General features: G+C 43.2%; 1 protein-coding gene across 1 annotated transcript in view; it reads left to right on the top strand.

Moving 5' to 3' along the window:
- The window catches only part of ECT2L (epithelial cell transforming 2 like), a 63,602-nt gene that overhangs the window by 33,280 nt on the left and 12,735 nt on the right, over positions 1 to 17,587 (top strand). The window contains exons 9-16 of the mRNA XM_031456443.2: positions 1,453 to 1,581; positions 5,797 to 5,889; positions 7,475 to 7,657; positions 8,217 to 8,320; positions 10,166 to 10,291; positions 14,980 to 15,066; positions 15,578 to 15,792; positions 16,392 to 16,539. Of these exons, the coding sequence (XP_031312303.1) occupies positions 1,453 to 1,581; positions 5,797 to 5,889; positions 7,475 to 7,657; positions 8,217 to 8,320; positions 10,166 to 10,291; positions 14,980 to 15,066; positions 15,578 to 15,792; positions 16,392 to 16,539 (1,085 nt within the window). The remainder of the gene's footprint in view (positions 1 to 1,452; positions 1,582 to 5,796; positions 5,890 to 7,474; positions 7,658 to 8,216; positions 8,321 to 10,165; positions 10,292 to 14,979; positions 15,067 to 15,577; positions 15,793 to 16,391; positions 16,540 to 17,587) is intronic.

The raw sequence follows: 17,587 nt of genomic DNA, 5'->3' as shown, positions 1-17,587 counted from the left end.
TTAACCTGCTCAGAACACTTACATTAGCCTACAATGGGACAAAAATCACCTAACACAGAACCTATTTTATAATCAAGTGTTGACTATCTCATGTAATTTATTGAATGCTGTGCTGAAGTGAGAACAGGATGGTTGTGTGGGTACAGAAAGGGTGTAGTTGTACCAGCTGTTTACCCTCAAGATCAGGTGGCTGACTGGGGCTACAGCTCACTGCTGCTGTCCAGCCTCACGAGAGTATCGAACCACATACAGCTAGCCCGGGAAAAGACCAAAATTCAAAGCATGGTTTCTACTGAGAGTGTATTGCTTTACCACCAACATATGGCCAAAAAATCCCAAGTTGAACCACCGTAAACTGGGGACCCTCTGTACCCTGAATCATCTGTCAAACTTCCATCCCTGTAGCTGGAACTCAGCATACTGGGAATGGTTTCAGTGAATTTATTAGCAAAAACGAACTGCTTTTGGTTTCACTTTACCTTATTTTTGGCTTTTTTTGTTTAGTTTATCTGTGCCTGGAGCGAGTTGCATTCCACATTCAGTTTTACATAGCTTCCAAAAGTAAGGCACAGCTGCTGGCAGTCTGGGGTTTGACTGGGTGCTGAATTACACGGCGATGCGTGTCTAAGTGGCAGGGAGGCACCGACTGCAAACTTACCCCGTGGTAGCGTGTTCACTGCCGGTGCAGTGCAGGAGCCGGTGAGGGTGTCCTGGTCCCAGCCTTCTTGTTCTCCAGATGAGAAAGGTTTCCAAATTCCACCTTTGCCCTGTTTTCTTTTTTTAAAGCAAGAGTAAAATAACAAAATACCTCAGAAAGCAAAAGTTTCCTTCTAGATAATGATAGTGTTTTTTCAAAAGCTTTTTCCTTAAAAACAAAATGAAATCTCTCACTCCAGTCACCTGGAGAGGTCCTACCCTTGCGCGTTTAGACCTCTCGGTGCGAAGAAGTGAAGCGGAGGGATTGTTGTGCCCGACTTTGCTCCCTTCCTTTGCTGGGGCTGAGGAACGCAGCGTCTCCAGGGCTCATTTGGAAGTGGGTCCAGACACGTGCGGATGAAGGGCGTCATCACACTGCATTCCCAGGAAGTGAGAGGGACAGCGATGCTTCCCATCCCTGGGAGCCTTACTTCTGCTCTGAGGGACTTATTTTTTGATTGGCAATTGGAGGACACATTTCCCCTTTAGAACTTGGTTGCAAAATCCCCGGACTTGACTGGCCATCCTCCTCAGACGACATCCTAAACCTAACTGCTCAGTGTCCAATAAATCCAGAACGTGAGGAGCCCGTGGCCACGGTGGGGGTCAGGGTTACCTTCTGTGGCCCTAACGTAGAGGCAGCGCTGAAGCAGCGGTGTCCCGGAGATCTTGTCCCGGAGCAGGCTTTTCGCATTTTCACGAGGTGCTGAGAGTTTCTCTTAAACTAATACGAAATTTTGACTTTTTTCCCCTCAGGCTATAAAATTGGTGTTAAAAATTTATTGAGGCCTGAAGTGAGAGACTTCTGGGAGAAGTTAGGAAGCTGTGTGGCCCCTGAAGATGAAGGGGGTCACGTGGACATCTTTGCACCACTCGGAGCATCAGGTCAGTGCCGAAAAGCAGTGGTCATACCTACTTTGTGATGGGGTTTCGTGGATTTGTGAGATGCCCTCTGTTCAGAAGACTCAGTCACGTTTATTTTTTATTTCTTTTTCTCATATATCTCACATACTCAGGTATTTAGGGGGAAAGGGCATCAGGGTTAGTGGTCTGAGTAACTAGTCCCTAAAGAAAGCAAGCCACTGGTGGCAAGAGGCAACCAGGAACATTATTTCTATTTCTTCTGGAAAATACAGTAAAGTCAGCCTCCATCGTACAGGGAAAAGTGCCCGACCAGCATAGGACCTTAACTGGTCAGTCTGAGAAAACTTTCCCTGCTGACCCTGAACGAGTGGGCATGAACTTGGTGACCAGGGACCTGGACTTGAATCTCACTCACATCACCTCAGCCCTGTGGCCTCTGTTTCCTCCTATGAAAGTTAGGATATTAGTGCCTTACGATTCGGGACTTCTGAATAGCAAAACAATATAATTAAATAACTAAAATAAAAAATATTTAAATACTTAAATATTAGAGTATTAAAAACAATGAAGTGCCCTGTAAAAGTGAGTGTGGTAGCTGAGCATTTTAAGTGCCTCTGTTTGGTACCAGCCAGATTTAACAGAAATCTGTTAAGTAAAAGCTCTGCATTCATGGATTCCAGGGCTGTGTGGTTTTTGTTTTTGTTTTGTTGTTGTTGTTTTTTAATCAAGCAGAGCAAGAGAGAAGGAAGGTGAAATTTCTGTTTCTTACTACCGATTCCTTAGGGAGCTTTTTAAAAATTCTTCTTAATCCTCAGATTTCACTGGACTATTCAGTACATATAAAGCATGACCCTGGCAGGATTCCACCAGGTGAAGGAGAAAACAAAAGGATGGGAAGGAGTTTAAAAGAAAACAAAATACAAATTACTGTAAAAAGAAATTTTTTTTTACAGTTATTACAATTATATAATCTCAACTATGTAGAATCTAGGCATAGAAAACTCTAGGAGGAAATATAGTAAACTGTTAACATTGTCTATCTCTGGATGTGTTTTTCAAATTTTTCTACTTTTAAAGTCAGTTTGAGAAGAGTAGGTTACAAAGACTAGGGATGGTGTGATCTCAGTGTTTAAAACCTGTGCATGCGTGGGGGAGGGTGGCGGCGGTGCGTGTGTGTAAAGAGGGTTTGGAAGGATGTGTGTATACCAACACGCCAGCGAGAGTTGGATAAGATGAGTGAGTTTTCCTTTCTTTTATTTTTTCCCCTTTTATTTCCTTTCTGTGCCTCTATTTTCTGTACTGAATTAGTACTACTTTTATAATGGGAGCAAAGCAAACTTTTAAACTGGAGTAGGATAAAAAAAGGAAAGGATGTGAGAAAGAAATGTATTGAAAGGGTAAGAGAATAAAGGCAAAAAGGGGGAAGGAAGAATAGATTTGATGACACAGAAATGGTCTCAGGTGAAACTTATTGGCACTCAAACAATAGATTTCCCACCACCATTCTGGTCAAATATAATTTACACCTGGATGAACCATTGGGCCCCTGGTTCAGTCAGAAGACCCTGATTTCTCAGGCAAAAAAATCTCTTTTCCACCACCTCAGGTGTCACACTTGAGCTTGTCATCCCTGGTAGCTGTCATCACCTCTGAAATCAAATCTTGATCTGAAGCCTGTGTCTGAGTACCACTTCCAAATCCCACGCTCAGATTTTCCTACTCCATCAGCTCTTTGCCTGAATACCTCCAATCCACACATTCCCACTTTTCTGTTCTCTATCACCATGCCTTCGACCCTGGTTCCTTCTTCATTAAACTTGGATTAATGGTTCCTCATTATTGTTACTCTCTTGCAAGGAAGCTGAACTTAACTCTTGTTTATTTTTCTCCTGGCTAAATCCCAATTCATTTGGCTAAATCCCAAAGCTGGCTAAAACACAACCATGTGCATAATCTATGCCTGCCTGTACCAAAGCAGCTGAAGACTGTTGGAAAGAGTAATACAACTGTTCTTGTTGATCTAACTTTACTTAAATGGCATACGTATCAAATGGGATTGCAGCACCACTAGGCAATCCTACCGCATTTCCGCGGTAACTTCACTTTCCCATTCTTTGAGATAACTGTCATCTCTTCTCCACTGGAGTCACTCTTTCATTAATGCTCACTCACTTGTTGACTTCACCTCTTACTTCTTTAAGGAAACCCCTTAGTTTTCCTCCCACCACAAAATCCGCCACCTACCCCACCTCTTACCTTCATTCTGTCTTCCTTTCTGTTACGATGGCAGAAGCACTCATGTTCAACTCAAAAGAATGACTTCTCCACCTGGACTTGGCATCTCATCGCCTTTCACCTTCACTCCGACACTCCAGTCCTCCCCCATAGCCTGTCCTCTCTCTTTATTAGCTCATTCCCATCAAACCAAGAACACCTGTAGTAGCTCCACCCCTCTCCCGCCTCCTAAAAAGAGAAGGAGACCCTAAACTTTCCCTCACCAACTTTTGAGTTGACTATACCAGTGGTTCTCAAAGTTTTCATGTGTATTTGAATCACCTAGAGGGCTTGTTAAAATATACATTCTGGGTCCCACCCTAGCGTTTTGGATTCAGTAGGTCTGTAACCGGGGCTGAGAATTTACATTCTAACAAGTTCCCAGGTGATGCTGATCTCTGATCCCAGAGGCACACTTGGAGAACCGTTGGTCTAGCTGACAGCCTCTGCCTTCCTCACTTCTCACTCACTCCTCAAGCTCTTCCAAGTGGTCTCTTTCTACTGAAAGCTCTTTTGGAAGACTATCAGTGACTTCCATGTGCCCAAATCCAGGTGTCCCCTCTCTGTCCTCACCCTGCTTTGACTTCTCAGCATCTGAGGCAGATGAACACTCCTCCCTGCAACTTTCCCTCTTCTCTTGGTTCCCCTAATACCACCCTCTTCTTGTCTTCCTCCTACCTCAGTGGCCTCTTCCTCTCAGTGTCCTTTGCTAGCTCCTCCTCCTCGGCGAGATCCTTCAGTGTACCCAGGTCTGGATCCTGGGCTCGCTTCTTTTCCATGACTAAGTATTTCCATACACTCATCTCCTAGGGAGTCTCATTTATTCTTATTCAGTTTATATGCGGGAGATTCCCAAATTCATGTCTCCAGCTCTGGAATCTCTGAGCTGCAGGTGCATATCTAGGCACTTTTACTTGACATTAAACAAGGATGTTTAATTTGCAGGTCTCATAGGCATCTCAAAGTTCACACATCTAAACCAAACTCTTGACTGCCTCCCAGCACAAACCTACCCCTTCCCCAGGATTCCTCACTTCAGAGATCATCCTTCACCAGTTACTGCATAAGCCAGAAACCTGAAACTCATCTTTTCCTTGGCATTACTTTAAAAAATTTTAAAAAGCTTTATTAAGGTACAATTGACATACAGTATTTAAAGTATGTAATTTGATAAATTTTGACAAATGAGTACACACTCTGTGAAACCATAAAACAATCATTATAATGAACATCATCATCCCCAGAGGTTTCCTCCTGCCACTTTGTAATGTCTCTCTCCCACTTCTCCGCTCCAACCTTAGGCAACCCCTGATCTCATGACATACTGGTTTGCATTGTATAGAATTTTCCATAAATGGAATCATATAATGTGCATCATATAATTCTTTTTTTGTCAGGCTGCCTTCACTCCAAATAATTATTTTAAATTCATCCTCTTCATGCTGGTTATCAATGGTTCATTCCTTTTCACTCTGGAAATAACTTGTACAGATATACCGCAATTTGTATATCCATTCATCTATTGGTAAATATTTTAGTTCTTTCCAGTTTTTAGCTTTTACAAGTGAAGCTAAAATTTGACCATTGTATTCCATTTATCTTTAGCAGTTTTACATCTGTCCTCTTATAATAAGACTCCTCCTTTGAGTCAGATTATTTTGGAAAATATATGTAGACTTTTCTGTCTTTGGCCTGAGAATTCCACATTTGAAAATTAACACCAGGTCAAACTTCATGCCTCCTTCTCCACCCTGTTGGCAGTCCTCATGAATTAAGTGTCTGGACTTCAGCGCTTAGGGGTGAGCTGAATGTGCCGATGGACTGTTCCATGAGGGATCTGAATTGAGGACAAGATCTGCAGGTGGCCTTTCCTGGCCAGCAGATTAGTGCTCCTAAGGAATAGTTAACTGTTTCATGGCAAAACCTGTGAGTAAACTAACAAAAGTATTTTTGGCTATGCAGAGGCCGGAATAGAAGTTCTTTCTCAGCTGTCTCAACTAACTGGCACGTTATTTACTGCCCCCACTGGGATTGCAACCGGCTCTTATCAACACAGTAAGTGTATATGGGAGCTGACCATCATGCCCAACACCCACCAACTCCAGGATCACCAAAGGGCAAAACACAGCCAATACTGTTGGTCCTGCTGACGTCAGTTACTGCCTTTCATTCCTTCTCTGAAGGGATGCTGTCACTTCCCAAACTAGGTCATTTGCCATCACTCAGTGATTTGCTTAGGAGATTATTATCGCAAATATTTGCTTCAAACCATCATTTGCAAAAACGTCAGCTTTAACAGTTAAACAAAGATGTATAGTAGCTGATCTAGGGAAATAATAAGTACAAAGAACATTTTTTCTTAGTAAAATAGAATCAAAGTGCTTTCATTTGGAAAAATGAATTGCAGCTCTAAAGGATGGTGAAGAGGCTGGCTGGAGTTCCATTTCAGTAGCATTATCTGAGAGGAAAAACAAAAATAAAACACACCTAGAAGCAAAGTTTCATTTAGATACTGCTTTAGCTGCAGCTGTTGGATCAAACTGTAACATTGGCTGACCAACAAGAGAGTCAAATTGCTTTACTACAATGCTAATCCTTTTCCCCTTTAAAACTCCCTGGCCTCCTATCAAACGGGGCTTAGAGTGTTGTAGAAACTATATAAAACATTACTTCTCTATTCCTGAATGCTAAGGGTCTTTCAAGACTGAAGAAAGCTGGCATCATTGGGAAACTTGTAAGGGAAAAGATTTCATGTAGATACAACAAAAAGCATATTGATCTAATATAGTTGTTGGTTTTTGTTTTTTTTTTTTAGCAGAAGTCGCTTGTTAATTTTAGTTTATTTAGCAACATCACCAAATAACACATTTGGCCCTGTACAGAGAAGAATCAGCCTCGAAGAGACAGCAGGGCACAGACACTGCTCTTTCTAAAACAGATTTTCTTCTTTTTCTCCTCTGTCTCCCCTTCCTCCTGTCCATCCTGCTTTTCCCACTCTCCTTCTTCCTCTCCTTCTGGAAGAATGTATTATAAATGTTTTCACACTTACCAGCAAAAGTGGGGGGAGAAGAATCAATCTATCCATTTAGAACAGAAAATCAAGTTGAACCTGGCCCTGTGTCATTCTGTAATTGATTTTCCAGGAGAGAAACTTTCTTAAGCACCCACTACAATGCAGAGATATTTGTAGAAAAAGAGCAGCTTCACAGAATGTAAGATAGATACGAGGTTGGCTACAATGGGGATGACTTTGGATGGAGAAGGAACTCAGGGCAGAGTGGGGTTTTCCTGCATTTTTATCTTTAGGATGTAAACATAAAACAGAATTTCTTACTTGGATGTCTACTCTGCTTTCTGACACAAAAATCCAGCAGCTATTTAATTTTTAATTTCAAACGCAGTATGAAGTGTCAACCTTCTCTATCAAAGAGTAGATAGACATTTGAAATGATTCATGTGTCCTGTTTGAGTGTCTCATTTTACCTTTGAAAGCCGACTATGGGTGTTTATCTAAGTCTTCTAATGAGAAAGGATAATAAGCCTGATACAAATACAACGAAAATGTTTTGTACTGAAAACGGGATGAAATCTTCTATCCGAGCTTAAGTCTACAATAATAAAAGGAGAAAATAATTGTCAGTTCTTAGTGACTGGCTTGGACGACAGTGGGACAGGGCGCCCCCTTCCATCTACTTCAGCGAATCAAAGCTGCAGACATGGTCCAGCCTCACCGACTTCCTGGAAGACACCTTGAAATCAGTAAGGAAACAATTAAGTCCTCTCTTCAAGGAGCTGCAGAAGAATGCCAGTGGGAGGATGATAGGTGAGAACTCTTGCTACTTCTGCTGCAGGTTAATTTTGAAGCTTGTTACATTCCATGGTGAATACAAGTTTAGGAATGCCTAAGTAAAAGTGGACTCTTAAACATTTTCGGTATAACTTTAGTCCCTTTGTTTTTCATATCTCCTTTCAAATATAAAGAATATCCACTAAGAACAAATATATTCATCTTCAAAATGCTGAAGCTAGTTCCTAGTTTCAAATTTTACCGTCTTATTAATTCTGTGTCAGTCAATTGTTTTTGGTGCAGTTGAGAATCTAAACCTTATAAGGCATATTTTCACGTGTTGTTTTCTTGTCCAATTTACAGATTTCATTCAGTATCAGCTTTGTCAGGGTGGGTACTTTTATATGCTGCACATTTAGAAGTTTTTGTTCATTTTATATTTTATCATGGTAGATAATCCTTGTGGCATAATAGAATTTTTCTTTTTTGTCTTTGCATGTTTATCCACTAACAAGAAACTGCGAGAACTGAGTTTTCTTCTTGATCACATCTTTTATGTAAATTAATTGCAGGGCATATGGCCTTATATTTACAGGGCAATTTGTATTCGACACCATGAGTATGGCTAACACTCTAAATAACCAAGAAATTGTACAAGCTCTGGCAGATGGATTGACAGAACTTTCAAAAGAAAATTCTGTAAGTGATTCTTTGAATAAAACAAACTATAAAACCCCTAACACTTTAAGTTTTTAGTTTGCATTTATTGTTATTATTATTTTTTACCAGTTTATCCCTTTGGAACACAATTTCTCAGAGAAATTATGTTGGTTTATGAAAAAAGCCACTGAGAGATTCTGAACCTAAGATATATTAGGTGCACAATACAGACATATGGGAAAATCTCGGTTATTTAAAGTTGATCACATGGTGCACTGTTTTCTCTCTTGTGATTAATTTTAGTCAGAAGTGACTTATTTTAAAAACATGTTTAATGGCTTTATATTTCACAAACATTATTCAATGGTTAAAACAATTAATAGTATGGCAGAAAAACTGAGAAAGTGTGAAGCCAGCTATGAAAATATGAAGGGCAAAGAAGGCTAGATGAGAGAGGAAGGGAAAAAGAACACAAAAGAACAGACACAGCAAATCAGTAACTTGGTTGGGGATAAATGTGGGGAAAGCCTAAAGAAACATTTTCATCAGAAACAAGTCTTGAGTGCTCTCCCAGAAAAGTCAGCCCACATTCCAGGAAACAGTGCGGAGGCATTGTAGAAAACACACTCTGCCCCAAGACCAGAGCCAGGCTCTAGGAAGATAAAATACAGTCAGCCCTACGCATCTGTGGGTACCGCACCCACAGCTTCTGCATCCTTGGATTAGACCAACCATGGGTTGACTATATCCAGAAAAAAAAAATTCCAGAACGTTCCAAAAAGCAAAACTTGAATTTGGCCATGCACTGACAACTATTTACATACCATTTACATTGTACTAGGTGTGATAAGTAATCAAGAGATGATTTAAAGTATACAGGAGGATGTGCTCGGTTATATGCAAGTACTATGCCATTTTGCGTGCAGTTGCGAAGGGACTTAAGAATTTTGGTATCTGTGGAGGTCCTGGAGCCAATCCCCCATGGATACTAAGGGACAGTTGTATGTAGCGCCCAGTTCTAGGGAAGCTGAGACTAGGACAGGAATAGAGATGATGTTAACATCCCTGTGTGCAATAAGCTCTCTAGTTTTCCAAGGAAAGATTCTCAAATCCTTCCCTCCCACTGTAGTAATTCTACTTTGTGGGTGAGTTGAACATCGTCTTTGGGCACACTCTCCTTACCTGTCCTAGTTTCAACGTGGCTTCCTGGACAAGCACCACACATCTCCTGGGTTCGCCGTCCAGTGTGGAGCCTGAGAAGTTGCAGTTAGCCCTGATTTTCTTCTCTGAAGACTCAGCTCCTCAGCTCTCTAGCAGCCCTCGGGCAACCCAGTGATAAAGGCCCTGGCAGACTTTGCTGATAAAATGATGAGGGATGTTTGCAAAGAGGACCCTGAGGCCCTGCAATTCTCTGCACTGTCCCCAAACACCAAAGAATCATTAAACATGTTTGGTGTAGGTTCACAATACTTATTATAATTTCGATGGTGCTCAAACTTACAGCCTGAGGGGGAACCAAATTTGGGAGTGTTACAGGGTGATTTCCCCAAGAATTCTGTTGCAGTAGCCTCTCCCCCAGGCCTTCGTTCCCCCTGTAAAACAGCAGAGTCATCCTGTCCCCTTTCCTATCTGGCTAAGAGGCTGGTGTGAGCCACCTTGGTTCTGAAGATCCTGAGACCCTCCCACAAGACCTCGAACTAAGATTAACTAGAAAGTCCCATTTACTAACTCTAATCAAATACTACTTTGTTATCTGGACTTACAAATGAATTAACTAGAATGCTGAAAACTCTACTGAAAAAATGTGTTCTTTTTTCTGCTGCAATTTTTTGACCTGTATTTTAAATGGGAATTCTTTTTTGGGGGGGGTGCTGATCTTTCCAGGACAGACCTCTGGAATTTTTGTCATCTTTCCTGCTGAAGAAATGTAGTAAAAAGAGCAAAGATTTTGAAGGAAATATTATCCTGCCAAAATGTGACCCCACGGCAACATGCGATTTATCCATGGAGGTAAAGTTGTTGCAGCATTTTTATGCCATTGCTTCAGTGTGGAGTTAGACACATGTGCTCAAGAAATTCATAAACAATAATGATCATTCTACCTGGAAAGCTTTCAATTTGTCATTTCTCCTAAGAACTTCATTTTCATGGATTATTATTTAAATAAAGGTGTTTTGCAGTTTCATAATATGAGTAACATTTAAGCCACTTACAAGCACATGTGGCCCCGTGCTGGCAGGGGTTACACTATCCGGCTCTTGGGGGAAGAACTGGACTCTGCATTCAGCCTGCCATTCACTCAGTGGAGGCCTGAGATAACCTAAAGAGATTTTTTTGTTTTGTTTGTGGCCCAGGACACTTCCTTTGTGAAACTAAAAAAAAATTTTTTTTGAGATTCAAATTCATAAAAGAAAAATAAAGTGGGTTTGAAACTAGTTCTTTAAGCAAGAAGAAATCATTTTGTCAGGACTAGATTCAGAATCCATACATTCTTGGCTAAGTGAAATGATCGGGATTCAGGAAACACTGAAAATTGTATTATCATTCAGAGAGCTGATTTCTAGGAAAGTGTCATTTTATGCCCGTTGAAAAAACATCACCAATCTTTGATGACTGAAGGCTTGGGATACCATCCCCAACACAAAGTTGCCGTGGAGACTGTTGGTAGGAACAGACGTTTGAGTTCCCCTAGCAGGCAAATCCTGTGCCGCCCTAGGAACCTGAAATTCTGTAAGTCTTTGTCGACCTGGTTCTAGAGGACAGCACAGAGCAGGGAAGGGCAATCAGGGAGGACTGCTGGTGGCGGCGTCCCCTCTGCCAAGCTGCCCCTCCCTTGCTCAGCAGAGTGAAAAATCTGCAGTCGTTTGGCCCCAGCCCTCTGTTGTTAGCAGAGCCTGCCCCGTAGCTGAACCCCTCCCCCTGAAGCGGCTTATTCTTCCCAACCACAAGCATCCTCCCCGAGAGGAGTCTTAATAAACACATTTCCAGGGATATCTAAGCCTTTATAGGTCAGAGTCCTGCTTCCCTGCTGCCCCACCCCTAATCTGTCTTTTCAGGAAAGTCTCATGAACCATGTATTCATCAGGGTTCTCCCGAGGAACAGAACTATATATAGTTCTGTGTGTCTGTATATAGAAAGGGGTTTGTTATAAGGAACTGGCTCTCACAATTATGGAGGCTGCCAAGCTCTAAGATCTGCAGGATGAGTCAGCAAGCCAGAGCCCCAGCAGAGCTGGTGGTGCAGTTCTAGTCCAAACACAGGCTGGCTCGAGACCAGGAAGAGCTGACATTTCAGTCCAAAGGCAGGAAAAAACCAGTGTCCCAGTTTGAAGGCTGTCAGGCAGGAGGAATTCTCTCCTACTTGCAGGAGAGTCAGCCTTTTTGTTCCACTCAGGCCTTCAACTGATAGAATGAGGCCCACCCACACTAGGGCAAACAGTCTGCTTTACTCAGTCTATTGATTTAAGTGTTCATCTCACCCCAAAATGCTCTCAGAGGCATAACCCAGAATAGTGTTTGGCCAAACATTTGGGCAGTCCATGGCCTGGTCAAGTTGACATATAAAATTAACCATCACAGACCACCTCTTGGGCAGAGGTCAAATCCCCATCTTAGTTCATCTCCCTAAAGACTTACAGGAACTGACCATATGTGAGGCACTGTACTAGACCCTAGGAATAGACATAAACTAAGACACAGCCTCTGCCTTTGAGAGACCTGCACATACTTAGATGATGCAGCATGATTGCTGCCTGTTAGCAGGATGCACAGAAGGGGATGGAACTCAGGGCAGGCATTTAAGGTAGATTCCCTTTCTGCCCAGAGTCCTCTTGCCTTGTTATAGTAGCCGCTATCTCTTTGAGATTCCTGGGAATTAATCTCCCAAAAGGGTGGACGTCATCTCTATCCCCCCTTTAGCCTGTGAAAACCTTTAAAAAGTAACACTCAGGGCTCCAGGACTACTCATTTCCCCTTGGTTCACTAAAGGGAATAATCAGCATGTAACCACATTACACAGGATCCAAATCCTTCCAAAACCCTTACAACGTCTGGGTCATTCCTGACTCCCCAAAAACCTTATTGACGTTCTTCCATCAACCTTTATTCCTCAAGAATGACAGTGTCACCCTCAACCATGGATGTACAGACCCCAGAAATGCCCCACTTTGGAGCAAGAAAACTTGAAGAAAACAATAGGGACAAAACTATAGGTGTTTCCTCTTCTAAGGGTTCATTTTACATTTGAGAGACCTTACTATTGGCGAGAAGCATTGCTGGACTCTCTGACCCCTAAAAGGATGGTCACCTAGAGCAAGTCCTCTCAAAGATTCTTTCATTCTTTCCTCCGCCAAATAAAATCCACACTGAACTAAGTCTTCTCAACCTGCTCTTGACCTGATCACCCAATCCCTTTAATGAAACAATGCAGAAAGTTGGGGCTTACAGTTGCCTCAATGCTGGAAACCAAGCATGCTCTTGTTACATCGCCTGCCTGTAATGAAACTACAGAAACGTGAGACTCCTTCATGCCTAGGCGTGTCTTTGATATTTTCCTTTTTTTTTTCCAATCAAATTAGAAAGAAAATATGTTAGATTCTTACTTGATTTTCTGCTATTTAACACTTAAGGGCCTGTGCACAACACCCACGAAATGAAATTGGGGAATCTAGGAAGGGAAACCACAGCTTACATGTAGGTGGTGAGTTCAGATCAAATACAGAAGCTGAGTTTCTCCACTCCCTGGGGTTTATTTTTAAAAAGTGTAGATATTTGTCCAGAACAGCAAACAAACTCACAGCCCTAGAAGTGGAATGTAATGCCTTCTTCTGAGATAACTGTTTTAAAGATCCTTCCATAGGGGCTTGTGTAAGAGGGCCTGTCTGCCAAGTCCAGGACCAAACACACACACACACACACACACACACACACACACAGACACACACACACACGGGTACACACAGATCTATAGACAGACATGTGTATATATAGCCCTCTCTCTCTCTCTGTCATCCTGCCCCCCAGGCGGTAGTGACGGCTGGTCCTGGTGTGCCTGCAGTGTTTCCACTGATACTATACAACCATGGAGGTGGGTGACAGCCAGAATCATAGTTGCTTTTCAGCTCTGCCTGTCATTTGCACCACTATTTCTGGCCCCTAGTTCAGGCAGCTGAGTGTTATTCTGGGAGGTGCACCAGCAATAACTAGGATGTCTCTGGAAAATGCAGTGCCGGCCTGTGCTCCATCCTAGAGGACAGTTCCTCCCACGCGATCAGAGGTCTCCCTTCCATGCCATGGAGAGAGCGAGGCAACGGCCCACCGACCCAAAATAATCGTTTTCTTTAAAATGTGCAGTTTGTTGCCCCTGTTACTTCTTCTGAATTCATCCCCCAAAACAAATAGGGGATAGCATCTTAACCTAAAAATAGGCTCTAAAAAATCCTAACAACTGGACGTGTAGCACAAAATGAGAGAACTCTACATTTTTAGGTTCAAACACAATTACCACGTCCAATTGATTTCTTATCCACAAAGAAAAACTTATATTTAAAAAAAATAGCTGTTGCGGAGCCAGGGGGATACAAAGCCCCGGTCTGAGCAAGCAGGTTTTAAAACAGCCAGGAGGTCTAGGAGTCGTGCTGATGCCTGAGTTTTAAGGCACAAGCACTCAAGTGAGCCTGTCCAATAGGACGGCATCCCAGGTGAGGGGGCCTCCCTCGTCTGTGGGCCCACAATCTGATTCGGTACCGTCTGGGCTCTCTTCATCTCCAGCCAGACAATCTGAGTTTTATTTTCATTTTACATCTGCACCCAGTTCTACCTACACAGCCACAGGTGTCACCGCTGACTGGTTGAAGTTATTTCTCTATAAACTATTAGCATAATTATTTTGAGAGAAGAGAGTATTCCACTCATAGCAACTTTGAATGACTTTGTCAAAATTCAAAGTCAATCTCTTTTTTCCTAGAGTAAGCGCGGAGCAGACGTAAGCGCTCAGGCCAGCCGGGGGGGAGCTGGCTGGCTGTGCGCGGTTCAGGGACCAGAGCTCTTACAGAAAGGCTTCAGGCAGCCTTAAAGGATGGCTGCAGGTACAAACAGAAATGCACTTTTGCTTGAGTAGATTAAGGCAAAAAGAGCCTTAGTTACCAACTGACCTTTTCCTTCCAGTCTCACTCCGAGATGTCAAGGGGTTACCATGGGCGGTCTTATCTCTGACTCGGAAGGACGGCGGTAGTGACGGTTCAGCGTCATTAGCTCTCAGCACAAACATGGGACCATTGTGCCGGTGCTCGGCTGGACCCTGGGATGCTGCAGGCAGAAGAAGGGCTATTGTTTTTAATGTGCTAAATTATATGGAAGCCACAGAACAATTAACAGGATAAAGTGAAGAGAGAAAAAGCCAGATTTCCATGTGGAAACAGACCTAGAAACAGCATATGAGTCGCACAAAAGTGCTGCGCTGAATGTAGTTTCTCACGTATAATAGTTCCTAGGAAGCGAACAGTTGTTTTTTTTAACATAAAATTTAATTTAAGAGAGGAATGAAATTTGTCAAGCGCGTAACTCACCGTGTCTAGGGGCCACCATAGTTAGGGCTGAAGGCAGACCTAATGGGAGCCTCCTGTGGGCATAGCACCGACTGGATGTTTAGCTGTTCCGAGGCCTGCCTCCAAATAACCAAGTCTGCATTTAATTCTCAGGAGAGAAATGTTGTAGAAGACAATCCTCAGGACACAAAATCAAGTGTCAGCAAAAATGATTCAAATTTTGAGTTGCTGGTTAAGCTGGTAAGCCAATTATTACATTATAAGAGTTTTCTATTTGTTTTGCTCCTGACCCCCGAAAAGTCTTCAGCCTTTATTCTGGTTGGTTCCTTATTTTTTCTAGAAAGTTTCCCTTAAGGGGAACCCCCCCTCCAATATAACAGGGGGAAATCCAGACAGTAGTTTTTTCTTTTGAATAAGTCCTGTTCTGAAAAGTTGAGCCAAGAGGATGGAGATGTCACATCTTGGGGGCAAGAGCCATCTCTGTGCTGCTCTGTGCTGTATGAAAAGGACACTGAGACAGCATTTAAAGAAATGGCATGGGGACCTAAGGGTTCACAGTTTCTAACTGACCCACCAACTAGGGTCTGACTTCAACCCTGCACATCCCAAACCAGAAAGGGGAGATCTCAGAGCGACTGCCTGACTGCTCCATACTTTAGTTTCTCTGACTTTGACTGTCAGACTTTTTGAGGCTGTAAACCTGGAAAAAGTCATTATGCTTTCCCTATGAATTCTAAATGCTTTTCTACAGGAGAAAAAGCTACAGCTGGACTCAGCTGAAAAGCGAACCAGCGTCCTCAGAGAACTCTTCCAGAGTGAGAGAAAGTACGTGCAGATACTGGAAATTGTGAGAGGCATTTACGTCGCGCCACTGAGAGCAGCGCTGTCATCAAACAGAGCAATTCTGAGCGCTGCAAACATCCAGATCATTTTCTCTGATATTCTGCAGATTTTATATCTCAACAGGTAAACTCTGAACAGGTGTTTTTTCGAAATATTCATTGGGTGGTGGGAGGAACCCACACTGAATGGAATAGCTTTCCAAAACTATCCAGAGGCTCAGTCGTTCTATGCTCTTCTTGGGGACCCTGCCTGCATCTCACAAAAGACAATGGGCCCCAAATCCTATAAAAAGAAGAGGTTGAACTAGGCCTCTTCCAGTTTGCAAGGTCTGTGACGGCTGAATGAGGGATAATGATAACCTCAGACCCACCGGGAAATGGGCTGAGGGAGGCTGATGGCCTTCAGCTGTTGAAGTGAGTTGACTGTTGTCCTTGGAGGAAGGTAAGAAACTGTCCCCCAGACGAAGTAGGAAGGGGACAGTCAGGGGCAGCCTCTGGTGGCCAGCCTGGAGTGCTGACTCAAGGAGTTAAGGTGAAGAGGTGGGCTTCCACCAGAATCAGCCTACTTCCTTCCCTTCCCAGCTCCTCCTCTCCTGACACATCTGTGCTGCTCTGTGTCAAGGCAAAGTGATTTGACAAAAGCCCTGCCCCAAATGACTGACAACTCATTTATCAGGCTATCACTGGCCGATGTCTCATGGCCGTGCTTTTCTCGTACTGCAGGCAGTTTCTAGATGCCCTGAGAGACAGACTGCAAGAATGGGGCCCAGCTCACTGCGTGGGAGAAATAGTCCTAAAGTTTGGAAGCCAGTTGAACACATACACCAGTTTCTTCAACAATTACCCTGTTGTTCTGAAAACCATTGAGAAGGTAAAAGATTGAGTTACCACCCAGGCATTTTTTAGACCTTCTGAGCTTGAAAGGAAGTTTCATGTATAATTTAAAGGACTAGAATTAATAGGAAATACTTCTCTACTCTTGGCTTCCAGATCTCCTCTGGTTTATAGTGAACTCCTTGAGGACGGGGACCCCAACTTATCTAATTTTGCACCAGCAGGAGCTGGCCCAGTGCTTGAGCCAGCAGGGCCCAGGAACAGGTGGTGGGACTGATCTAACCCTCATGCAAATTCCCAGATTTCCATCTGTCCCAGGCACCTGGGGCTCAGTTGCAGGAAAATGGTCAACAATTAGGCAGAAGCAAGGCTGAGCTCTGCCTCCATGCGGCCTCTACAGCCCTGTGTGGCCTTGTCTAGTCCAGCTCTCTCCTGCAGAAAAGAATTCATAATCCGTATGTTGGAAGAAAGACACCCAATGTGTGAAATCTCACTAAGAAATAAGGAATTTTTTGTCTTGCATTCTGTAGAGAGTGCATTAGAAACAATCTTCTCTGTTGTGACTTACACCCTCACTGCTCCTGTCGGGACCTCTTCTGACAGCAATAAGATACCTCTTTCTTCTCTCCTCAATTTGCATCAAAGGGTAGCAGAAGAGGCTGCCTTGTGACATGGGGGTCCACTTCTGCCCATGTCCCCTGTGCCCACTGTGGCCATGTCTGCTTGTCTGCACTGAGGCCCTGAAGAGAAGGCCCGGAGGGGCTGGGAGTTCTCGAGACGATTCCTGACCTCAGACACCCCCCCTTTGTCGTGGTCTTCCTGTCCCGCCCAGGGAGTTTAAATGCTGCTGGACAACTCAGTTATGTGAGGGTCACATCAATAAGGCAATTGCATAGAACTGACCTTTAGGGCTAGAACTGGAACAAAGCATCACACGTTGTCATAGGCAAATCGGTGCCAACATTTTCACAGTCATGGGCAATAATGTATCTATTTCACTAACGTGGGGGTGCGCGTAAGTCAGTACTCAATAAATGTTAGCTATGATGGAAATCAGTGAATATTTGATTTCTAGAGATCAGCAT

This window comes from Camelus dromedarius, chromosome 6, assembly GCF_036321535.1.
Source record: "Camelus dromedarius isolate mCamDro1 chromosome 6, mCamDro1.pat, whole genome shotgun sequence".
Taxonomy (NCBI): domain Eukaryota; kingdom Metazoa; phylum Chordata; class Mammalia; order Artiodactyla; family Camelidae; genus Camelus; species Camelus dromedarius.
This window is presented reverse-complemented; position numbering and strand designations above follow the sequence as displayed.